The sequence below is a fragment of the Carlito syrichta genome, unplaced genomic scaffold (assembly GCF_000164805.1).
Source record: "Carlito syrichta isolate Samal-C Ts95f unplaced genomic scaffold, Tarsius_syrichta-2.0.1 Scaffold306592, whole genome shotgun sequence".
Lineage (NCBI taxonomy): Eukaryota > Metazoa > Chordata > Mammalia > Primates > Tarsiidae > Carlito > Carlito syrichta.
This window is the reverse complement of record NW_007250688.1, coordinates 478,702-505,005: the sequence shown is the minus strand read 5'-3', so window position 1 is coordinate 505,005 and position 26,304 is coordinate 478,702. Positions and strand designations below refer to the sequence as shown.

General features: G+C 38.9%; 1 protein-coding gene across 2 annotated transcripts in view; it reads left to right on the top strand.

Moving 5' to 3' along the window:
• The window catches only part of LOC103265450 (cytochrome b5 reductase 4), a 94,976-nt gene that overhangs the window by 18,833 nt on the left and 49,839 nt on the right, over positions 1–26,304 (top strand). For both annotated transcript variants that reach the window (XM_008063113.1, XM_008063112.1), the window contains exons 2-3: positions 12,330–12,430; positions 22,677–22,758. In XM_008063113.1, coding sequence (XP_008061304.1) covers positions 12,330–12,430; positions 22,677–22,758 — 183 coding nt within the window. The remainder of the gene's footprint in view (positions 1–12,329; positions 12,431–22,676; positions 22,759–26,304) is intronic.

The window sequence follows — 26,304 nt, the reverse complement described above, 5'->3', positions numbered from 1 at the left end:
GTACAGGAAAATAATAAATGCTCACTCACAGTAACACGTCGCTAAGTTAGGCAACTGGTATATTTTCTTTTCTTTGATATATTTTGTTTGGGTTTTTTTTAAGTTTTTTCACACAAACTTAAAGGTAAGTATTTTATTGTAAGATGTCCACAATCTTTATTAGAGGCAATTGAGGTTTAAATTAAAAACAAACAAAAAGTACACTTGAAAAACCATAGGCAAATATTCCATGCTCATGGATAGGAAGAATCAACATTGTTAAGATGTCCAGCCTACCAAAGGCAATCTATAGATTCAATGCATTACCCATTAAGTTACCAACATCATTCTTCTCAGACCTGGAAATGACAATACAGAAATTCATATGGACACATAAATGACCACGGATAGCCAAAACAATCCTTAACAAAAGAAATAAAGCAGGAGATATCACACATCCAGACTTCAAACTTTACTGTAAGGCAGCAGTAATCAAAACAGCCTGATATTGGTACAAGAACTGGCACATAGACCAATGGAATAGGATAGAGATTCCAAAAGTAAAGCCTCAATTTTTCAACCAACTCATCTTGGACAAAGCCTCCAACAACAACCACTGGGAGAGGAGAACCTATTCAGTAAATGGTGTTGGGAAAACCGGCTGATCACATGCAGAAGATTGAAACAGGACCCCTATATCACCATACACAAAAATTAACTCTAAATGGATCAAAGACCTAACTGTAAAACCTCAAACTATAAGGACATTAGAAAATTCAGGAGACACCCTTATGGACATTGGAACTGGGCACCCAATTCCTAATCAGAATCTTAAATGCCCATACCTTAAGAAATAAAATAGACAAATGGGACCTCATCAAACTGACGAGCTTCTGCAAGGCAAAAGAAACCATCAAGAGAGCAGGGAGACAGCCCATAGAATGGGAAAAAATATTTGCCAACTGCATATCTGACAATGGCATTCCTAGATATTACTAGGATCTACAAGGAACTCAAACATGCCAAAAGGAAAAAAAAACAAACAGCCCCATTAAAAAGTGGGCAAAAGACATGAATAGACACTTCTCTCCCCCTCCCCCCCCCTTTTTTTAGAAAGCAGTATTTTTATTGAGAGGACAGAGAGACCCGAAGGATTTGTCTCGACACTTCTTAGAAGATATATGGGCAGCCAGCAGACACATGAAACAGTGCTCAGCCTCACTCATCATTAGAAAAGTGCAAATCAAAACCACATTGAGATACCACCTAACCCCAGTAAGAATGACCATCTAATAAAACAACCAACAAATGCTGGCAAGGATGTGGAGAAAAAGGAATGCTTCTACGCTGCTGGTGGAAATGCAAACTAGTGCGACCTCTTTGGAAAACAGTGTGGTGATTTTTAAAACAACTAGAAATTGACCTTCCATATGACCCAGCAATTCCCCTATTGGGAATATACCCAGAAGAACTCAAATCATTCCACAAAAAAGATACCTGCATACGTATGGTTGTTGCAGCTCTATTCACAATAGCAAAAACATGGAACCAACCATGCTGCCCATCGAAGCTGGAGTGTATTAAAAAATGTACATATACACAATGGAATTTTATGCAGCCATAAAGAAGGACAAACAGAGACTTCGCAGCAACTTGAATGGATTTAAAGTCGATCACACTCAGTGATCTATCACAGAAGCAAGGAACAGAGTACCATATATTCTTACTCATAAGTGGACCTTGAACAATTTATAATGCTATAAGAAAGGGATTGGCAGTAGTGGGAAACTGTCAGGGGAAGGGCGGTGGGATTGGCAGTTGAGGGGAACTGTTAGGGGAGGGAGGGGCACACCTCATCAAGGGCACCTGCATAATCAATGTTTGTATTCCTAACCCTGAATTGTACCCCACATCTTTATAGTAATAATAATAATAAATATATATATAAAAGAAAAAGAAAAACCATAGATACTGTCTACCAAGATGGAGTTTTCTTCTGTATAAAAAGGCAAGATTAATTTTGAAGTATAAAAATGATCCTCAGACTAAGCTTTTAGAAGAGTGGTGAGCTAGTAGATGCTGAAACTATTGAAGCAGATGGTGGGTGATGCCCTGTCTCCAGATATTTTAGAGGCAAATCTTGTGCTGGATGAGAGATCAGACTAAAGATTGCCTTTAGAATTTTCCCTGTGTTAAGATCTCATTCTGTTATTGAATTAGAGTATAAATTTCTGACAGTACAAAGTACTAACTGGCAATTTTTAAATGAGTAATTTTTATCCTAAGAGCTTATGTGAGATCTCAGACTTCCAGCAATAACAAAAAAGAGGGAATTCAGTGTGAAAAGATATTAAGAATAGGTACAACCAGTACATGCCTAAAGGAACTCAGTGTAGTTGTTGTTCTGAGTATGTGCTTTCAATTGTGCTTCAGCTCTGCTAGGATTAATTAGCTATACATGATCCCTCTGAATATTGTTAGGGCATTTACAAAAGACTTCCTTAAACATTGAAGTATACCTTCCTAAGACAACTGTTGTACTTTAATCTTAATAAGTTGCTCTTTTTTTGGTATTTTTTGTTTTAGAGTGTGGGGTGCAAGTGGGGATTCACTACATAAGTAGACTGCATGCAGGTGAAATTTGAGCTTCTGGCTGGTCATTTCTCCCCCTAATAGTGGACTGGGTACATGGTGTGTTGCCACGTGCCCCCCCCCATAAGTTGTTCCTCTTAACAATTCTCAGTCAGTCCTCTCTTTTGTGTCTGCTCCTGGTTAGAGTTTTAAAAACACACACATTAAATAAAGTATTAGCATAAAGTGGGGGAGAGGAGTTGATGAATGGATGAAGAGAGAGACAGACAGAGACAGAGGGACACACACACACACACACACACACATATACACACACACACACAGAGAGAGAGAGAGAGAGAGAGAGAGAGAGATCCTTCTTAAATCTGCCTCTACCACTGAAGATCACCCATGTGAATGATGGGTGATCACTAAATCCTTGGTCACAGCCCAATTTTGCAACATTCAGGATTGATGTTTTATGAATCTGTTTCCACTTACTTTTGAGCAATATGGTTAATATTTGGATATTTGTTTTACAAAATTTACTAATAGCCTAGCATCATTTTGAGATTATGTCTGTTGGTCCATGAATATTATTTATTTCTATTTAATGGGCAGTTGAGTGCTCAAATTTGCCAGCTGAGCAATTAGAGATGTAGGAAGAAGTTAATTGTGTCATTGGGAAATTTAGAAAATTACAAAATTAGTTTCTAAAAGCCAGATGGTAAGAATTCATAGGCAGCTAGGACATTGCACATGAGAGATTTGATTCCTAAAAGCCTTGTGTAATATAAGTAGAGTATAAGCACACCTCATTTTATTGCACCTCACAGATAATGGATTTTTTTTAATTGAAGGTTTATGGCAACTTTATTTAAAACAAAGCTACTGGTACCTTTTTTTCCAACAGCGTGTGCTCACTTTGTATTTCTGTGTCACCTTTGGTAATTCTTGCAATATGTCAAACTTTTTCATTATTATTATATCTGTTATGGTGAATTGTGATTAGTGATTTTTGATGTTACTATTGTAATTGTTTTGGGGTGCCACATGCTACTCCCATATAAAGTAGTGAACTTAATAAATTGTGTGTGTTCTGTTCCACTGACAGCTGTTCCCTCATCTTTTTCCCTTTCTTTGGGTCACTCTATTTCTTGAAACCCAACAATTTTGAAAATTAGGCCAATTAATAACCCTAAATGGTCTCTAAGTGTTAAAATGGAAGGGATCTCTCACATCCCTCACTTCAAATCAAAACCTAGAAATGATTAAACTTAGTGAGGAAGGCATGTTGAAAGCCAAGAAAGGCCAAAAGCTAGACCTCTTGTGCAAACAGTTAGCCAGGTTGTGAACACAAGGGAGAAGTCCTTGAAGGAGATTAAAAGTGCTACTTCAGTGAGCATATGAATGATAAGAAAGCAAAACATCTTTATTGCTGACATGGAAAAAATTTTAGTGGTCCGAATAGAAAATCAAACCAGCCTCAATAGTCCCTTACACCAAAGCCTAATCCAGACCAAGGCCCTTTCTCTATTCAATTCTAGCAAGACTGAGAGTGGTGAGGAAGTTGCAGAAGAAAAGTTGGAAGCTAGTCTCTACTTGCTTCCAACTTTTCATGAGGTTTATGGAAAGAAGCTGTCTTATTAAGATAAAAATACAAGGTGAAGCAGCACATGCTGATGGAGAAACTGTGGTAAGTTATCCCGAAGGTCTAGCTAAGATCATTGATGAAAGTGGCTCCACTAAAAAACAGATTTTTCCATAGAGATGAAAGAGCCTTCTATTGAAAGAAATTGCCATCTAGGACTTTAATAGCTAGAGAGGAGAAGTCGATGCCTGGCTTCAAAGCTGTTAAGACATAATGCAGCTGGTGACTTGAAGTTGAAGCCAGCGCTCATTTACCATTCTGAAAATTCTAGGGCCCTTAAGAATTATGTTAAGAGTACCCTGCCTGTGCTCTGTAAATGGAACAACAAAGCCGGCATGATAGTACCTCATGCTTTCTAAAACAGCATTCATCCTACAGCCTATCAATTAAGGAGTAATTTCTACTTTCAAGTCTTATTGTTTAAGAAATATATTTCATAAGGCTATAGCTGCCATATATAGTGATTCCTTTGATGGATGAGGACAAAGTAAATTGAAAACCTTCTGGAGAAGATTGAGCATTCTGGAGCCATTAAGAACATTTGTGATTCATGAGAAGAGCTCAAAATATCAGTACTAACAGGAGTTTGGAAGAAGTTGATTCCAACCTTATGGATGACTTGAAGGGGTTCAAGACTCATGTGGAGGAAGTCACTGCAGTTGTGGTGGAAAGAGCCAGAAAGCCAGAATGAGAAGCGGAGCCTGAAGATGTGACTGAATTGCTACAATCTCATGATAATACTTGAATGAATGAGGAGTTAGTTGCTTCTTATGGGTGAACAGAGAAAGTAGTTTCTTGAGATGGAATTTACTCCTGTTGAAGATGCTCTGAACATTGTTGAAATAACAACAAAGCTCAATATTACTTATACTTAGTTTATGAAACAGCAGAGTTTGAGAGGATTGATTCTAGTTTTGAAAGAAGTTCTATTGTGGGTAAAATGCAATCAAACAGTATTGGATGCCTCAGAGAAATCTCTTGTAAAAGAAAGGGTCAGTCGATATGGCAGACTTAATCATTGCCCTATTTTTTTCTACATGTTAAATATGTGGGGTACAATTCAGGGTTAGGTATACAAATATTCATTATGCAGGTACCCTTGTTGATGAGGTGTGCCCCCTACTACTGCCAATCCCTTTCATATAGTATTATGATTGTTGTTCAAGTTCTGCTTATGAGTAAGAGCATGCGATACTTGGTTCTTTGTTTCTGTAATATATCACTCAGTAATATAGACTCTAAGTCTATCCAAGTTGCTGTGAAGTTCATAATTTTGTCCTTTATGGCTGCGTAATATTCCATCGTGTATATGTACCACATTTTTTAAATCCAGTCTTCTTTTGATGGGGTGCATGGTTGGTTCCATGTTTCTGCTAAGGTGAACAATGCTGCAATAAACATGTGTGTGCAGGTATCTTTTTCATTGAGTGATTTGAGTTCCTCCAGGTATATTCCCAGTAGGGCGATTGCAGGGTTGTATGAGAGGTTGATTTTGATCTTTTAGGAATCACCACACTGTTTTAGACAGAGGATGTACTAATTTAAACTCCCACCAACAGTGCAAGGTGTTCCCTTTTCCCTGCATCCTCTCCAGCATCTGTTGCTTTTTGAGTTATCGATGATGGCCATCCTGACTGGAGTTAGGTGGTATCTCACTGTGGTTTTAATTTGTATTTAAAACTTTGATGACTAGTGAGGCTGAGCATTCTTTCATGTATCTGTTGGCTACTCATATGTCTTCTTTTGAGAAGTGTCTATTCATATCTTTTGCCCACTTTGTAATAGGGCTGTTTGTTTTTTTTCTTTTGTGGCCCGTTTGAGTTCCTTGTAGATCCTAGATGTTAGGCCTTTTTCAGATAGAGAGTTGGCAAATATTTTTTCCCAGTTCGTGGGCTGGGGGTTGTGTGATGTAAGAAAGTCCTCTGTTTCATATAGATTTTTTAGTTTCCATCCATAGTTGTATATAGTAATCTCTGAGAATCTTTTGTAGTTCTTTGGGGTCAGTTGTGACTTCATCTTTTGCATTTTCGATTGTGTTTATTTGGCCTTTTTCTCTCTTTTTTTGGGTCATTCTAGCTAGAGGTCCATCAATCTTGTTTATCCTTTCAAAAAAAGCTAGCTTTTTGTTTTGTTGATTTTGTTTTATATTTTTGTCTTCTATGTCCCAAATTTGGGCTTTTATTTTGGTAATCTGGATTCATCTGCTGAAGTTAGGCTTTTGGTGTTCTTGCTTTTCCAGCTTCCTTAGGTGATTTTTTAGGCTGTTAACTTGTGGTCTTTCCACTTTCTTTATGTGTGTTCATAGAGATATGAATTCCCTTCTTAGTACTGCTTTCATGGCATCCCAGAGATTTTGGTAAGAAGTTTCTTCATTTTCATTTGTTTCCAGGTATCTTTCGATTTCTGTTTTGATTTCTGTGTTGAGCCAGCATGTTTATCATCATGCTGTTTAGTGTCTATGTCTTTGTGTGTTTTGGGGGAACTTTGTTGGTGTCAATATTTATTTTTATTCCACTGTGATATTTATTTTTATTCTACATGGCAGAATTTCAGTCTTATGGAATTTGTTTATGCTTGATTTATGACCAAGGATGTGGTCGATCTTAGAAGTATGTTTTATGTGGTGATGAGCAGAATTTATATTCTGTGATTGTTGGCTGGAGTGTTCTGTAGATATCAAAAGTCCATTTGATCAAGTGTCATATTGAGGTTCCACATCTCCTTGTTGATTTGTTGTCTTGATGATCTGACTAGGGTTGTTTGTGGGTGTTTAAGTCCCCAGCTATGATAGTGTTAGAGTCAATTTCTTTTTTTAGTTTACCTAGAATCTGCTTTATGAAAGTTGGTGCTCCTATGTTGGGTGCATATATGTTTAGGATGGATATTTTTTGTTGATGGATTGAACCTTTTATCATTATGTAGTGACCTTTTGTAGCTTTTAAAATTTTTGATAGCTTAAAGGGTATTTTGTCTGATATTAAGATCAGAACTCCTGCTTTCTTTTGTGTTCCATTCGCATGAAATTTTGTTTTCCATTCTCTTACTTCGAGTCTATGAGTGTCCTTTCTGGTGAGATGAGTCTCTTGGAGACAGTATACTGTAGCCTCATGATATTTCATTCAATTTGCCATTCTGTGTCTTTTCAGTGGTGCATTTAGTCCATTCACATTCAGGCTAATTATTGAGATAGAGTTTATCCCTGTCATGAGGTTCTTATAGAGTTTGTTGCCATTGCTGTTGTTTGTTTGTTGTCTTTCTTTTGGCTTTTGAGTTGATTCATGTGTGTTTTCGATCTTTTTCCTGCATTCTTGTGAAGGGTGTTGTCATTCATTTTTTCCTTTCTTCTGTGTTTAATACTTTCTTAAATGTTTCTTATAGAGCTTGTTCTGGAGGCAGTATAAACTATAAGGGATTGAATGTCTAGAAAGGATTTTAATTCTCCATCACTGATGAAACTTAACTTAGCTGGGTAGGTATTTCTTGGTTGAAATTGTTTATCTTTGAGAACTTTGAAGATTAGGCAACAAGCTCTCCTAGCCAGAAGTGTTTCTGTAGATAAGTCTGCTGCTATTCTAATTCATCTTCCCTGGTAGGTAGTCTGACCTTTCTGTCTTGCTGCCTTTAGGATTTTTTCTTGTATACTTATTTTGTGTGGATGAATTACTGTGTGTCTAGGAGTTGGTCTTCTCATTTGTTGTCTTGTAGGGGTTCTCTGAATCTCTTGTGTTCCCTGATGTGATAAGGGAAGTCTTCTTGGATAATTTCATGGAATGTTTGTTCCAGGGTGATCTCTGTCTCTCTTTCTGCCTCTATCCAGTTCATATTAGGTCTGGCCACTTGAAATAATCACTCATTTCTGAGAGGTTTAGTTCTGTCTCTTTAAGCTCTATTTTTTTTTTTTTTTTGAGTTGGAGTCTCACTCTGTTGCCCAGACTGGAGAGCAGTGGCTGCTCCTGGGCACCACAGCCTCGACCTGTTGTGCTCTAGTGATCCTTCTGCCTCAGCCTTCCAAACAGCTAGTACTACAGGCGTGCGCTACCACACCTGGCTAATTTTGATTTATTGTAGAGATGAGGTCTCACCAAGTTGCCCAGGCGGGTCTCGAACCTGCAGGCTCAGGCAATTCACTCACCTCGGCCTCCCAAAGTGCGGGATTACAGGCTGAGCCACCGAGCCTGGCCTTTTCTATGTTTTTAACAGTTTGAGTTAGTTCCATATTTTGGTCCTCAAGCTTTGAGATTCTTTCTTCTGGTTGGTTAATTCTGTCCTCCATGCTTATCAGTTTGTTGTTTGTTTCATTCACTGTATTCTTGATTGCTGTTATCTCAGTTATCAACCCTTTATTCTTTCCTCTTGTCTCTCCTGATTTCTATTTATTCTCTCTATTAATATTTTGATATCTGGGTTTGTGGTTTGAGACCAGTCATTCTGGAGGCTCTTCATTGTTTGAGTTGTGAAGTCTGTATTCTTAGTTGCTGACTTCCTAGGGGTCTGGATGAGACTCATATTCTTCCTTTGGTGTTTCTTCATTTGTATAGGTTTTCCTCCCCAGCAACTTCTTTTTTGATTCTGTTGCTCAGTAATGTGGGGAGCGCTTTTATTTCTGCTTGCTCAATATTCTTCCTTCTGTAAATCCTCTGGTTTTGTTCAGTTCTGAAGTTGGACTAGGGTAGAAGCCTGTGCTCTTTGCAGTTTTGAGATTTACTTGAGAAGGAAGCCGTGATTCAGAAGCTCTCTGCGGATCCCAGCATCCACTGACAGGCGTGTGGGCCCCCTGGAACCCACGTCCCGTTGCCTTCAGTCTGTCCATGTAGTGGGGGTGTCTGTCTGCCCCCTGACAGCAAAATGAGAAGAGAAAAGGGAAAAGAGTGAAAACAGGAAAGAGGAAGATGGCCGGGAGGTAGCGAGAGCGAAGAAGAGGGAAAGCAGACTGGCTACAGACTAACGAATAACAGAGAGACAAAGACAGAAAAAGCCAAAAGACAAAAAGCATACAGACAACCATACAAACAAACAAGTCTCCCCTGTTGGTGTGCTCTCCGTCATAAATACCCATACATAAACAAAAATCTTTAAAAAAATTAAAATGACAGAAACAAAGCAAGTACAAAATGTAAACAAAAATAGAAAGAGAGGAAAAAAAACCTAAAACGAAAGCAACAAACACATACATACACACAGAAACTTGCTCTGTGGAAATCTGAAATAAAGCTCCAACGCCAGTGATGAGATGCCCATGGGTGCCATCTTCTCAGTCCCCAGCCGGGCAGAGACTTGCATTGTCCCCCCAGCGCCGCCCAGCCTCCATCTCGGGACCCAGAGACTCTCTTCTCATCAGACTCAGAGAGGCAGGTGCCCCTCCCCCAGGCTGGAGCAGGCACAGACGCTTCAGATCTGAGTGGGAGATTCCAGGTTCCCTTCAGGCCTCTGCCCTAGGAAGCGGCTCTGGTCTCCAGTCCTTCCCATCTGCTCTCAGCACAGACTGGTAGGATTACTGTCAGTGTGGATCAGAGGCCCCATGGACTGCTATGGGAGGAGGGTGGATCAGATCTGGACTCACCCTACTCACTGCTGCTGCTGTCAAGTCTCCCACTCAGAGCTGAAGCATCTGTGCCTGTTCCAACCTGGGGGAGGGGCATCTGCCTCTCTGAGTCTGATGAGAATACAGTCTCTGGGTCCCAAGCTGGAGGCTGGGCGGAGCTGGGGGACAATGCAAGTCTCTGCCCAGCTGGGGACTGAGAAGATGGCACCCATGGGCATCTCATCACTGGCGTTGGAGCTTTATTTCGGATTTCCATAACCTGCCCTCTCCATGGTTCTTCCTGCTTGTGCCCCAGTCTGCTCTAGCAGGTAATGGCTGGACCGGGTGCCAGGTGGTGAGGGGTGGCTGTTCTCAGCTGCCTCCTCTCAAGAGAGCCCCAAGAATGGCAGATGGTCTCGCACGCCTGGGTCTCCAGTCTCAGGGTGGTGGTGGGTTACAGTCACCTCTGCAGGAGAGCCCAGGTCCATGAACCTGAGTCTCCCCTCAGCTCGACTTTCGCGCACCCACTGGCACGTACCCGCTCATTCAGAGAGTCTGTATGGACACTTGCTTTTGCGGAGACTCTCACAGCCCGACCTGTTCCATCGCCATCTTGCCCGGACCCCCATCATTGCCCTGTTTTAAGAAATCGCCACAGCCACACCAGCCTTCAGCAACCACCACCCAGATTAGTCAACAGCCATCAGCATCAAGGCTAAACCCTCCGCCAGCAAAAAGATTGTTACTCACTGAAGGCTCAGCTGATTGTTGAAAGTTTTTGTCAATATTCTTTAATGAACATATGCACAGTTTTTAGACATAATGTTATTGTACACTTAATATAATACAGTATAGTATAAACATAGCTTTTATATACACTGGGAAACCAAAATATTCATGTGACTTGTTTTATTGCAATATTCTCCTTATTGTGATATTTGCTTTATTGCAGTGATCTGGAAGTAGACCTGCTATATCTCTGAGGTATGCCTGTATAATAAAGCTTGAAGGAAAAGCATGAAGTTTATTCTTTGTGTTTGTTTTCTTCTGCCATATTCAGAGATCCGAGTTTTTCGTTGTTAGAAAATGCTTTTGAAAAGGAAAAAAAGGAAGGAAATAATAGATGCTGGTGAGGAATGATTTTTATCCTAATCATTACTAGTTACATTTGTGGTCTGTGGATTTTGGAGCCTTAAACAATGAGAAAAGTTTCTTGTAAATTTGGTGGCTATAGATGTGTACTAGGATGGAGAAAGTTGGTAACCCAACTAGGTTTTTTGCAGGCTTATTTGGAGGACTGCTGAAAAGAATTATGTGAATTTACTTCCTTTTGTGCTTACCTTTAAGTAGTTTTATAAAGAAATCTGGACTGATTGGTTGTTTTTTAAAATTTAACTGGTGGAAAAGCTGCAGTGCTGTTTTTAGGTCTGAAATTCAGCTTCTCCAAGATTATTATATAGGGTGAACATTTAAGGTTATCTAATGTTATTAGTAAATTCATCGAAGTTATCACATAGAGTGGTAATAGTCCTAGATATAAAAATCCCATTGTTCTCATTGCAGTTTTGAGGTGTCTTTAGGGGTGGATTTGCCTACAATCTAGTTTTCAAGAAAAGACTTGAAAAGCAACTTACATCCTTGGGAAGGCAGTTTGCTCATTGAGATTGTTTGCTTTGTTTTTCCCTATTCCTCTTTCTTAAAAGATAATAATAGTTGAATAGATGAAATAAATATTAGGGGAAGATAAAATGATTAAGATTTAAGTAATATTTATTCCTTGGGCAATTGCAGTGAAGACTTGGACTTTCTTTTCACAGAGCAGGCCTAAATGATTGCCATTGCCTGGCTTTTGCTGAAATGATCAGACGCATGAATGAGAGCTTGATTCTTTTTTATCAGATTCTCCGACCAGGGCAGTAGAGGATGATGAAGTAGAAATATTATTGCTGTATAGTGTGTGTGTACTTTCAGAAATTATATACACAGTGTTTCTTTGTGTTGGGAGGCAATTTTCTATCAGTCTTTTGCATTTCTGCACATCTTGTGAGCAGAGCCACTGATTGTCTTTCTAGACAGTCTTTTAAAGGATGTTTGCATAGTGAACAACGTTAGATGATAGAGTGTCTCCCTCTAGAGCAAAGGACAAATTTGCTTACTGTACAGTATAATAAAGGTACTGTCTCCCTCAGGAACAGAGAAAGCATACTTAGAAAAGATTTGAGTTTCCTAAGCTCAAGGTTCCTCTCCTGTAATGGAGTGTGCAGGTGTTACCTGGCTCTCTTCACATAGCTTTGTAGGAGTTGGGGTTCAGTGAACTGACACAAATGTTAACACTCCAGCCACTGCTACTGATGTAAATGCTAAACTGTTCTTTGTCGCTGACCTCGGAGTCTCAGGTTATCTGCCAGAACCCATGAAACAGGCATGTTAAATTGTTAGCTTGCAAGTATAGTGAATCTCAAAGCCTTTCTAGTTCTTAATGCTTTGAAATCGTAATGGTTTGTTAAATGGAATGTATTTGGAAATATTTATTGGAACTTACATTTATAGGCTGTACAATTTTTAGTAAGTTCAGTTAGGATATTATTTCTCCTTGCTTTGATACAGGGTTTGTTTATAATGTCAGCCCATATATGGAGTATCATCCTGGTGGAGAAGATGAGCTAATGAGAGCAGCAGGATCAGATGGCACTGACCTTTTTGATCAGGTAAGATGTGCTGAAAGTAATCAAAGTAGTCCAATGAGAGATTAACAGTGTGACATTTGTAGTAAGAAAGGAAATAGTTGCATAGATTTCAGATGTGTTGGCTTGGATTTTGAAGTGTGGGAAGATGTTCACAAAGAGAAGCTGTTCGTTTAATTTGCCTTTGATTTACTTTATTAAAATTTTAGAGATGATTTCGAGTCTGTGTCTAGGAGTCTGCTTTTAAGTGCTTGCTGCCTCCTCTGCTGGCAAGTGCTTACCTAGTCTTAGTTAATTTTAGTAGTGATGATGTTTGACTTATGGGAGGCAATGATCGTTGGAAGAAAGACTGCTGGGATCTGCTGATAACTTGCTGAATCATTTTAGACTCGTCACTTAGCTACTTTGCTCTTAGTCTTCTCATTTGGAGATTGTTATACGTTCAGCCTTCCTTGCTGTACTGAATCTGCATATCATGCAGAAAGTTACATGAGGCTGATTAATGAATAGAAACTTATTATATCTAGAGTGATAATAGTGATTCTATATGGATGTCTTAAAAGATATTTGTTAGCACTTTTCTCCTTTTATTTACTAAAAGCAAGCATTAACTCTTATAATATTTAAGTCATACAGAATATGTTAATTACCGTCAATCTGCTTAACTGTTATTTGGAGACAACAACCTTTAGAAGGATGGAAATTTGCCTTTGCCTCACATATACCATGTTGTAGTACTGGATTTTTATTGTTTGAGATACCTGAACCAGATTGAGTTATGTTACCATTATTTCTTTGATCATATCACCAGAAATATCATGCATTTATACAGTTGACCCTTGAACAATGCAGGGGTTAGGGGTGCTGATCCCCCCACAGTTTAAAATCCATTTATAATTATAAATAATTTTTTAATAAAAAATAATTTTCTACTCCCCCAAAACTTTGCTACTAACGGCCTACCTTTGACCAGAAGCTTTATTCATAACATAGTCAATTTACACATATAAGTATACTATATATTTTATATATTGTATTCTTTCAATAAACTAGGGCAAAGAAAATGTTAAGAAAATCATGAGGAAGGTAGAATATGTTTTTAATTTATTAAGTGGAAATGGTCATCATAAAGGTTTTCATCCTCACTGTCTTCATGTTAACTCATTCGTGGCCACTGATATGAATTTATGTCATTCTAAATTCTGTTCCTGGTTGTCACTGATGTTAATTTACGTCTTTGCAAATTCTGTTTCTGAATGCTGCAATGTTGTCATGTATACGTGTTATTATATTTTGCTTAAAAATGAGTAATAGTCAGGCAAGGAGAGAGAAAGTTAATTGAGATAATTATCCAATATTGACTGTGCAGTGTTGTTATTGATTTACGGTAGTTGGCGAAAACTGCAAGTTGGTCATTTTTTGGTGTGATTAGTGTTGTATACCGTATTTTGATATTTCGGGGCTTTTATACTTCTTTGTTTTGTGTGAGTCACAGTGTTTTATTATAATAACTCCTAAGAAGCTTTTGTACTTCAACGTTAAAAATAATTTACCCTAACTATGGAAAATAAAGAAGTATATGCTGATGAGATTTCCAGGGTCAAAGGTGAATCCAGTGAACTTATTAGTGATAGTGAGACAGGTAGTGATGTAATAATGCAATGCAAACGAAGAAATGTAATGTAGATAATCTATGACAGTAAATCTGGTGAGAACGAATCAGACGTTGAGTGGACAAAATATGATCCAAAAGGAAACTTAGAAGCGTTTATGGGTCATCCAGGTGTCAAGGTATTTCCAAATCATCCTCAAAGTATAAGTGAAGTTGCCGGACTATTTACTGGAGACGATTTTATAGAAATAATTACAACTGAAACTATCAGGTATTATGATCAGATGCATCACAAGGAATAAATGTCCAAAGAAATAAAAAAGTGGAGCAATACTATCGTGTCTGAAATGAGAAAATTAAATTATTTTGATGGGACAAGTGAAGGAAACCACAATGCATGATGATTGTTCAACACGCCCATCAATTGTGACGCCTTCCTTTTAAAAAATAATGAGTAGAATGAGTCATGAAATAGATTCCTATAAGTTTTGCAACTTTTGCATTTTTCCAGTAATGCAAAAATGCAGTCAAATCCAAGCAGATTATGCAAAATTGAGCCCATAATAAATTCTACTTTAAGTAAGTTCTACACTATGTGCAAACCTGAACAAGAACTTTCCTTAGATGAATCTATGATACCTCATTGTGCAAGACTGTCTTTTTGTATTTATAATCCAAATAAAAATACAAAGTGTGGAATGCCAGGTGGTGTCTGAGGCAAATACTGTATATATGTGTAACTTTCAGCTGTATTGTGAAAAAGGTGACAATTTAGAAAAGACCATTTCACTTGTGCTTAATGACAAGTTTGCAGCAACCAGCTTCAGATTTTTATTTTCACCTGCTCTCAGTATTAGGAAAGTGAAAAATTTGCTGGTCACAAATGTGTTAAGTAGGCTTAAGAGGAGAAGGATGAGGAGGTGTTGACATAAGGGATGGCAGAGGCAGAAGAAAACCTGCATTAAGCACACACCTGTGCAGTACATACCTATATTGTTTGAGGGTCACTTCTGTTTGAAAGCACTTATGTGCATCTACTTGAATGGCGTTATCTCAGTTGCTATTAATAGTCTTCCTGGGTTGGAGAATAGTCATGTTTGCCCTCTGGTTGTAATAGCGTTCTCCTTGGGAGGTTCTTATTGCTGTTTTAAGGCAAGTTTCTTTGTTATTTGGTATTTGTTGTTATCCAGCAGTGCAAGCCAAACAGAAATGTTTAGGAACATTTTCCTAAAAACTTGTCTACCGTACTTTTCTCTTGTATTTTCCCTGTAACCTCTTGATGCGGATTGAGAATTTCTAGTAAAATCTAGTTTGTCTTCTATTCCTCAGTGTTACAACATTACATGAACCCTATTTAAGGAAAGCTTGTTTTGGAGAAGTCATAAGAACTGCCATATTAAGTTTCTTAGCAGCTAAAACAATATTTACCAAATTGCTGCATTCCTTGTGTCTTTAATAAGACTAGTAATGTTTAAATTATTTATGACATACACTCATCATGGAAGTAAACTAGAAACTGCGATGAAGCTTGCGTCTTTTGACATGAGAATTTACTCGTGCCTAGTGTTTGAGTGTACAAAGAAAATTAAGTAATTTCTATTGTACTATTTCTTTCTTCGTTTTGATCCCACAGCTGACCTCTTGTCTTACATTTACAAATGCCTGATGGGCAAAAAAATTTTTTTTGAGTTGGGGTCTCATTCTGTCACCTGGGTTGGAGTGCAGTGGCACAATCACAGCTCACCATAGCTTTGACTTCCTGGGCTCAGGTGATCCTTCTTACTCAGTCTCCTAAGCTGGGACTCCAGGTGTGTACCACCATAACTGGCTAATTTTTTAAAATTTTTTGTAGAGACAGGGTCTTGCTGTGTTGCCTAGGCTGGTCTCAAACTCCTGGACTCATACAGTACTTCTGCCTTGGCCTCCCAAAGTGCTGAGATTATAGGTGTGAACTACTGCGCTTGGCCTATTTTTGTTTTAGTTGTCTGTACTTTTGAGGTCTTAGCCATAAAATCTTTGCCTCAACCAATGTCTTAAAGAGTTTTCCCTGTTTTCTACTGGTAGTTGTATAGTTTTAGGTCTTACATTTTAGGCTTTAATCCATCTTGATTTGATTTTTGTATATAGGGAGATACTGGGGTCCAGTTTCATTCTTCTGCATGTGGCTGGCCAATTTTCCCAGCACCCTTTATTGAAGAGGGTATCCTTTCCTCAGTGATATTCTTAGCACCTTTGCTAAAAATCAGTTGGCTATAAATATGAGGATTTATTTCTGGGTTCTCTATACTGTTTCTTTTGTCTGTGTGTCTATATTTATACCAGTACCATGCTATTTGGTTACTAGATCTTTGTAGTATATTTTGAAGTGAGGTAGTGTGATGTCTTCAGCTTTTTTCCTCTCAAGATTGCTTTGACTATTCTGCCTCTTTTTTGATTTCATATTAATTTTATGGTTTTTTCTATTTCTGTGAGAAATTGACATTGGTATTTTAATAGGGATTGCATTGAGTCAATAGATTACTTCAGACATATGGTCACTTTAACAATATTAATTCTTCTGATACACGAGCATGGGATGTCTTCCCATTTGTTTGTTTCCTCTTTAATTTCTTTCATCAGTGTTTTGTAGTTTTACCTGTACAGATTGTTTACCTTCTTGGTTAAATTTATTCATAGGAATTTAAAAAATATAGTTATTGTAAGTGGAATTGTCTTGATTTCTTTCTTGGCTATTTCATTATTAGTGTATAGAAATGCTGCTGATTTTATATGTTGATTTTGTATCCTGCAACTTTACTGAATTTGTTTTTCAGCTATAGGAGTCTTTTAGTTTTTCTAAATGCAAGATCATATCATTTGCAAAGAGGCACAATTTGACTTCTCTTTTCCAATTTGATTGCCTTTTATTTCTTTCTCTTGCCTGATTGCTCTGGCTAGAACTTCCAGTACTATGTTGAATGGGAGTGGTGAAAGTACACACACTTGTCTTGTGCTAGTTCTTAAAGGAAAAGCTTTCAACTGTTCCTTTTCAGTATAATATTAGCTGTGGGCTTGTCATATATGGCCTCTGTTATTTTGAGGTATGTTCCTTGTATGCCTGGTTTGTTGAGAGTTTTTTATCATGAAATCATGAAAGTTGAACTTTGTTAGATGCTTGTTCTGCATCTACTGAGATGATCATATGACTTTTGTCCTTCATTCTGTTGATGTGATATATCACATTTATTTGCATATGTTAACCCAGCCAGTGTCTTTTGTATAAATCCCACTCTACCATGTATTATCTTTGATGTGCTATTGCATTCATTTTGCTAGTATTTTTGTTGAGGTTTTTAAAATGTGTGTTCAGTGGAGATATTGGCCTGTACTTTGTTTTGTTGTTGCTGTTATTGTTGTCTGGTTTTGGTATCAGAGTAATACCTCACAGAATGAGTTAGGTAGAATCTCTGTCTTTTCAGTTTTTAAAAATAGATTAATAAGGATTGGTATTAATTCTTCTTTATATGTTTGGTAGAATTCAGCAGTAAGTTCATCTGGCCCAGGACTTTTCTTTTTGTCAGTCTTTTTATTGCTGATTCAATCTTGCTACTCGTTATTGGTCTGTTCAGATTTTCTATTTCTTCCTGATTCAGTCTTGGAAGGTTGTACATTTCCAGGAATTTATTCATTTCCTCTAGGTTTTCCAGTTTGTTAGCATATAGTTGTTCATATAGTCTCTGATGATCTTTTGTATTTCTGTGATGTCAGTTGTAATGTCACCTTTATTAGTTTAGTTACTAGTTTATCAATTTTGTTTATCTTCTCAAAAAGCAGCTTTTCATTTCATTGATCCTCTGTATTATTTTTTTTAACCTCAATTGATTTCATTCTACTCTGATATTTATTTTCTTCTGATAATTTTGGGTTTGGTTTGTTCTTGCTTTTCCAGTTGCCTGAAATGTATTTTTAGATTGTTTATTTGGAATCTTTCTATTTTATTGATCTTGGTATTTATTACTATAGGCTCTCCTTAGTACTGTTTTTACTGTCTCCCACAGGTTTTGACATACTGTTTCCATTTTAATTTGTTTCAATAAATGTTTTAATTTCCATCTTAGTCTCTTCATTGATCCAGTGGTAATTTGGAAGCATGTTGTTTAATTTCCATGTATTTGTATAAGTACCTCTTGGGATTGATTTCTAATTTTATTCCATTGTGGTCTGAGAAGATATTTAACATGATTTTGATTTGTAAAAATTAGTTGAGACTCTACCCTGGACAGTGTTTCATGTGCAGGTGACAAGACTATGTATTCTGCAGTTGTTGAATAGAATTTTCTGTAAATATCTGCAAGGTCCATTTGTTCTGAAGTCTAATTTAAATTTAATGTTTCTTTTGATTTTATGTCAAGATGATCTGTCTAATTCTAAGAGTGGGATGTTGAAGTCCCCCACTATTAAAGTATTGGAGCCTATCTATTTAGAGCTAGTAATATTTCCTTTATAAATCTGGATGTTTCAGTGTTAGGTGCATATATACTTAGAATTGTTATATCCACTTGCTGGATTGATCTTTTTATTACTATATAATGATTTTCTTTGTCTTTTATTTTTTTTAACTGTGTTTTAATGAAAGTGTGATTTATCTGATATCAACATAGCTGTTCCAGCTTGCTTTGGTTTCTGTTTGTGTGGAATATCCTTTTCCATTCCTTCACTTTTAGTCTGTATGAGTCTTTACAGGTAAAGTATGTTTCTTGTAGGTAGCATAAAGTTGGGTTTTTTAATCCATTCAGCCAGTCTGTATCTTTTAAGTATAAACTTTAATCCATTTACATTCAAGGTTATATTTATATTAATATGTGAAGTGTTTATTCCTGTTATATTGGTAATTGTTTTCTGACTGTTTTGTATGTTCTCTGTTTTTTTCTTTTTCTCTTGTTAGTCATTGTGGTTTTCTGTAGTGATGTCATTTTAGTCCTTACTCTTCCTCATTTGAGTATTTACCAGTCATTTTAATGCTTTTGTATGTTTGCATGATGATAAATGTTGTTTGTTTGCTTCCAGATTTAGGATTCCCTTGAGCATTTCTTATAGGGACAGTCTGGTGGTGATAAATTCCCTCAGCTTTTGGCCATCTGGAGAAGACTTTTTGCTTCACTTATGAAGGATAGTTGTGCTGGGTATAGCATTCTTGGCTGTGAGTTTTTTTGTTTTGTATCTTTTTTCTGTTTTTTTTGAGTTGGAGTCTCACTCTGTTGCCCAGGCTGGAGGGCAGTGGCACGCTCCCGACCACCACAGCCTCGACCTGCTGGGCTCCGGTGATCCTTCCGCCTCAGCTTTCCGAGTAGCTGGAACTACAGGCGCGCGCTACCACACCTAGCTGATTTTTTGATTTATTGTAGAGATGAGGTCTCGCCAAGTTATCCAGGCGGGTCTCAAACCTGCAGGCTCAGGCAGTCCATTCACCTCAGCCTCCCAAAGGCACGGGATTACAGGCTGAGCCACCGAGCCCGGCTGTATCTTTTTTCATTCAGCACTTTAGATATATTATTTATTCTCTACTGGCCTGCAAGGTTTCTACTGAGAAATCCATTAGTTTGATTTGGGGGTGGGGAGAGTGAGGGAAGGTTGCTTATAGGTCACTAGATGCATTTCTCTTGGTGTTCTTAGAATTCTCTCTGTTGTTGACTTTAGACAGTTTGAACATAATGTGCTTTAAAGAAGACATTTTTTGCATTTTATCTCTTTGGGGATTTCAGAACCTCCTTATCTGGCTGTCTAAATTTCTTGCTAGACTTGGGAAGTTTTCAGCTATTATTTTGTTAAATAGTTTTTCTAATTCATTTGTTTTCTTTTTGCCTTCTGAGACTCTGCTAATTTAAAATTTTGTTGCTTTATCTTGTCCCATATGTCATGAAGGCATTGCTCTTTGTTTCTTTCTTTCTTTCACCTGATTGAATTATTTTAAAAGATCTGTCTTTTTGTTCTGAGATTTTTTTTTCCCTGATCTAGTCTGTTGAAAGCTTTCAAATTTGTTTTGTATATCATTCAATAAGTTCTTTAGTTTTAGTTCTTTCTTATGATGTCTGTTTCTTTGGTAAATTTCTCATTTATATCCTGAATTGTTTTTCTGACTTCCATGCATTATTTTTCAGAGGATGTTGATGTGGGACACCTGGTCTTTATTTTGGGTATGTGCCATAGTATAGTCTCTATTAATTTCTTTGGCTGTAAACAGTGACAGTGGTATCTGTGATTTCCTTTGTGTGACTTTGGGTGCAGTTATTAGTGAGGACTGTAGTAAAGTTTTACTGGGTACTGGGAAACCTGCTAGGTCAGTCTTTGGGCCCTTATGGTGGCAATGTTGGGCTGAATGTGTCTTTTCTTGAATCCCAGGTCAGAAAAAGTTGGCACTGGTGTTATAGGCCCAGGCAGGCAGTTTTGGGGCCTCCCAGTGGCGTACTTGAATGCTGGTAGTGGCCCGGATGGTACTCAGGGTTCTAGGCAGCTGGCATGCTGTGGGCATTGACAGTGGCAGGATGGCACTCGATCCTGAGTGGTGTGTGCTGGCATTGGTAATGGCTGTTATGGGCTGTACAAGCCGTTCTCCAGGCCCACAGGTGGTACATACAGGTAGGTGCCAGCTGTGGTGGCCGTGATTGGGTGGGTAGGCCTAACGCCATGCCCCGAGGAGAATGTTCAAGTGTTATTGGTGTTGGACTGGGATAGCAATCCTCTTCTCCCAGACTGTCAGGCATGCTTGTCCTCAAGTTTTCCGTGGTGAGTGTGGGTGCCGGCCATGATAGGCGGGAGCAGGGAGATCCTCAGGCCACCAGTGGGATGTTTGGTTGGGGGCACTGCTACCCCACTGCTGCGTAGGGTGGTACCACGTTTGGTGGGAGATAGCCTAGGCCAGTGGGTAGGGATTGCATGTGCGAACTGTGCCTCAGCCCCGGCAGCTGTTGGGCTCAGCCCTGCTGCAGTAGCTGGCATCTTACTTGTACCTCTGCCTCTGTGGTGGTGGTCCATGCTCTGGTTGTGCCTCAGACCCTGGTGCAGTAGTCTGTGGCTCCTGGGGCCCTGGGGACAGCAGCCAGACTTCTCTTCTACCTCAGCCCCAGTGCCATTGTGTGCAGTCTGTTCGGGGTGGGACTCTAAACTAGCACCTTGCTGTAACTGCTGGGGCCTCAGGGAGTGTGAGACCTGGAGCAATACCGTCAGACAATGTTCCAGTGACCCCTGTGTTAGTATCAGGGCCACGAGAGTCAAGGGGCTCTCCTGTGACCAGGACTGCAGGAGCTGGCAGTGGGAATGTGGACAGTGGAGTGCCTCTCCCCTCCCCTTTCCTCGGACGGGGAGGTTCTCTGGATTCCCAGCTGATCCTGGCTGAGCAGGCTGCCTTGCTTCCGTCACTTTTCTGTTGGATTCCGGTGTTCTCTCTTGGATGATCTATTCAAAGTGTGATTATTTACTAGCTGTTTTGGTTCTTCTTAGTGGAGGAAGTGAGTATAAAATGCCTCTAGTTAGCTGTCTTCTTTCCATTTTTTATATGTTTATTGTTTTGGTGTATATTTATTCACTCAGGAGCATACCATAACAATTCTGATTTCAATATTATTTGGCCTGATTATTTTAGTGATTAATAGTACTTTATGAAGGAATATATTATGGTCGTCTGCTACTGGCCTTTTACAGTTGGACATTTAGGTTGTTTCCAGTCTTTTACTAATTCACATAGTGCTATGATAGTATCCTAGTACCTGCATCTTTGTATATATGCAGATATTTTCAAAGGCAAATTCCTAAATATCTGAGTGAAAGAGCTGCATGTTTTAAGGCCTTTAATGCTTATTTAGAAAGTGCCCTCTAGAAAAGTTGTTTAAATTTAATTCCCACCAGTTGTTTCTGGTAGCAAATATTATCAGTTGTTTTCCTTGAAGCAACAGTCTCACTTCATTCATTTGCAAGAAAATGTCTGTTAAACACCCAAGTCTGAATAATGTTTGCTTCTCAGCCATTCTTTCATGTATAAATGGCCTTTGATGAAAAATGTCCAGTTTTATTTGCAAATTAAACAGTTGTTTAATTGTTTTTCCTTGGGGCAACCATCATGCTTTGCAGCGTAGTGTTTTTTTAGAAATTTCTCATTTTGTTACACAAAATATAGCAAAGACATGTACTCAAGGGGATTTAAGTAAATTAATAATTTTTCTATTACTTGAAGGATGTGCTTAACTATCTCCCCTGCCCTCCCTTCCATGGTGATAAGAACATGACAGTCACTAGTACAGTTTGGAACCACTGCCTTGATTGGTGCTAAGATGCCAGCCATGTTGCCCACTATCGACTTGTGGCATCAGTTCAAATGTCAAAATAGTTCAGAGCAAATAATTTTTTTTTATCAGTATTAGCATGAAACATTGAGACTTCTGGATACCTGCAAGGGTGTCAGGAACCTCCCGAAGTCCACAGACAGTTCTTGGAGAGCACTTCGAAGCAGTCTGCCTCCACGCTGCCTTTCTGTAGCTCCTTTGTTGGCTAATTGAATCTGCCTCTCGGTTTTTAGCGGTGTGTGTTCAGAGTGCTTTAAGAAGGTTGGATTTTGCTTTTCATACCATGGAAGTGTGCTATGGAGTTAGAGTCATGTGCTTTACTGTTATTTGTCTTCTGTACCAGGTTCATCGTTGGGTCAATTATGAATCCATGCTGAAAGAATGCCTGATTGGCAGAATGGCAGTGAAACCCGCCGTGCTGAAAGGTAAATGGTGCTGGTGTCACCCGCCACTGATGTGTGATATTCATGTACTTTTATTTTACTTGAGTTTCAACACGTAGATTTAAATAAGTCTATGTTTTTTACATTTTCATTGGCCTCATGGTTTACCCACTCTAAAGGTTTCACTTTAGTTCTTTAGAATCACTTAGTGATTTCCTTTAGCATTTTGACGTGCTTTAGAGAGAAAATTTATGATCTGAGGAGTAGTAAGCATTGTAGAAGTGAGGGAACTTTATTTACTCTGTTTAGTTTTCAGTGGTCTGTGATTCTGTTTTTACATGACAGATTAGCTTGGTTAGGGTTGATTTTTTTTTTAATAGTTAGGGTCTTGCTCTTTCCCCCAAGCTGGAGTGCAGTGGTGTGATCACAGCTCACCGCATCCTCAGACTCTTAGGCTCACACGATCCTCTTGATTCAGTTGCTCAAATAGCGACTGGGACTTCTGGTTCGTGCCACCATGCCCACTTATATTTTAATTTTTTGTAGCGATGATAGGGTATTGCTATGTTGCCCAGGCTGGTCTTGAACTCCTGGCCTCAAGCGATTGTCCTCCCTCGACCCCCCCCAAAGCACTGGGATTACAAGTGTGAGCCACTGCTCCCAGCTCAGGGTTGACTTTAGACCAGTGTTTTAGCATTTCGTTTTTTGAGTAAGTAATACATTCACATGATTCAGAGATCAAAACATATAAAATGTTATACAGTGAAATTTTCCCTTCAAGATTTGTCTCCCACTCCTTGCTCCTTGCTACAGATAGCCTCTAATCTTATTTTATACTTCTTTTAAAGTATAATGCATTTCTTTCCATTATCTCTGAGCTGAGACTCTGCAATCTGGGTCATCTCTTCACTTACTAAGATTCTGTCAGGAGGGCACCCTTTGAAAATTTTAGACATGGAACTGTAGTCGCAGGAACGCTTTGCATAGCCCTTTTCTATGAAGGAATGATAGTTGTTTACTCTCGACCTTGATACTAAAATTAGGAGTAAATTGGCTTCTTCAGAGTCTTTCACTACTTAATTCAATGAATTTTGTAATTCAAGGCTCTATTGAGAGAAGTTTCAATTGGCAATATGCAAATATCACAGTTTGAACCTTAACCATGTCCTACTGACTGTGCAGCCATTGGATGAATTTCCACCTCTGAGCCTCAATCTGCACGATGATTCCTTGCAGAGTGAGTGTAAAGGATAATCAGTAAGGATTATTTCTTTTTATTCCTGTCGTTACAAAGCAAAATATACCCCTCCACTTCTGCAATGCTGAATCTATTTTTGACTCCTTTATATATCCCTGCAATTATAAAGTATAAGCCAGCATGTACTGATGTGTTTTGCCATGAGAGATGATTCTGTTTCTGTGAAAAAAATGTGGTATTATTAATATCATTATTGGAAGGACATATGAGAGTGGGTTGTGAATCAGTCTTCGCTTCACTATCAAGTCTTTTTGCATCATGAGTGTTTTGCTAGGGGGAGGCCAATAGCAAATAGTGAGTGAGCTGAGACAACTTGCAAAGCGTTAGGAATCAAAGACAAGAATTTTACAACTCAGAAATATGTTGGTTGTGAGTAAAGGGACATTTGTAGTAGTAGAGATTTAAGATGCACACACGCAGAGATCAAAAGTCAGACTAAACAAGCAATGGGTTGGGGTCAAGTATTAGGTAAGATCTAGAAAGATATAGTTAGAACTCGAGGCCAGCCAGAACAAGGAGACCCTATGAAGGGGACAAAGCATCTGTAGAGAAAGAGTTAATGTGTCGGGAATAAGAAATGTTCATAATAATTGATAGTAACTCTTGTGCTCTTTATCTGTAGGCAAGAATTGGTGATCAGTCTCTGCTGGCCTGAGACTTACTGATAGAGACCACAAGAGGGGGTAACTGTGCAATTGTCCAAACTAGGCGAGTTTCAGTAATGAAAGGGGTTCTATTAGTAATTATGCGAGGACAATAGGGGTAAACTGTCACTCCCTCTAGCAAACCAGAGCATATGTTCACCCTGCAATTAGAGCTCCTCAGTGAAGTGGGAAGAGAGGATGAAAACAGGGTAAAGTAGGGACAGAAGGTAAAAAGACATTGTTCCTGACATGGGAGTTGGTGGGATGGTGAATATACTGAAGAGGAATCTTATACGTGGGCTCCTTTCAATGCCAGAAGCCCGAGTCTGTTAGTTGAAGTGACCTGCCACAACTCAATGCAAGGGGATCCAGAACTGGCATTTTGTGGATATTCCCACAGTTGAACGGTTCTGGGAGGCTAGTTTTAATTTTTATCTGATGGTTTCTAGTGTGGCAATGGTGAAATGCCTGGTTATCTAGGAGTAAAACAGAAAAGCTAACAGACTAAGAATATAAAACATAATACAGGTTTTTGGGAAAACTTTCAAACCACAGTTTTCATCTGCTCTCATGCCACTATAACAGCAGTCGTCAACACAGAAGACTTCTGGGACCAAACGTGGGGGGGGGTTCCCCACATCAAGCAGTGGACATCAGTCAGGTGTCCTCCAGTTCAGTTCCTACACTGTGTACCTGGAGAGAGTGCCAGAGCCCACAGGATGAGAACTCAGTCCCCAACACTGCCCCAGCCCAGCCCCCCTTTGGATACCAGTTGCGAGTCCAGGTCTCCAGAACTTCTGACCTCCCAGCTTCAAGTTGAGCTTCAACTGAACCTCTTTGGGTTCAGTTAATCTGCTGGAGTGGGTCAAAAATCTTAGGGAAGCACTTACTTATGTTTACTGGTTTGTTATAGAGGATACTGCAAAGAATACAGATCAAGAGATATGTAGGGTGAGGTATGGGGGAAGAGGCACAGAGTTTCCGTGCCCTCCTGGGCATCCCACTGTCCAGGAACCTCCATGTGTTCAGCTATCTGGACGCTCCCAGAACCCCGTCTTCTTGAGTTTTTATGAACGCTTCTTTATATCAGCATTCCTTCCTCCAGGGTATGGGGCAGGACCCTCTCTGGGGAAGGTCTGAAGCCCTACAGTCTGAATGGCTGGGAGGATTAGAGTCCTGCCTTGGATGGAGTCGGGGAAGAGAAGCCAGGAGAAGGCCAGAGACACTCTGTTTCCTGAGGCCTGCATCTGAGGCCTAACACTCCCAACGTTGTACAAAAGACTATACCTAGAGCTGTGGGAGTAATGAGCCAAGAACTGTGGACGAAACCCTATATGTAATGCCATAGGAGTCTATTATTACCAGACAAAGAATTGGTTGTATTTATCATAATTTTTTGTCTTGAAAATAGGGTGGTTTGTATTGTATTTAGAAAGATGTATTAAAAATGAATAAAAGGAGACGTTTTACTTGAAAAGGTAAGCTTCAGTTATTGATAATTTGTACACGTGGAACACTTCATTCTCTGGTAAAGACGAAAAATGAGTTCTTACTCTCTACCCGTACTTTGACTGTTATTATAGCTACTAGTCACATATGACTGTTGAGAACTAGAAATGTGCCTATTACAATTCACATATGCTATTCGTGTAAAAGACACACTGGATTTCAAGACTTAGTATGAAA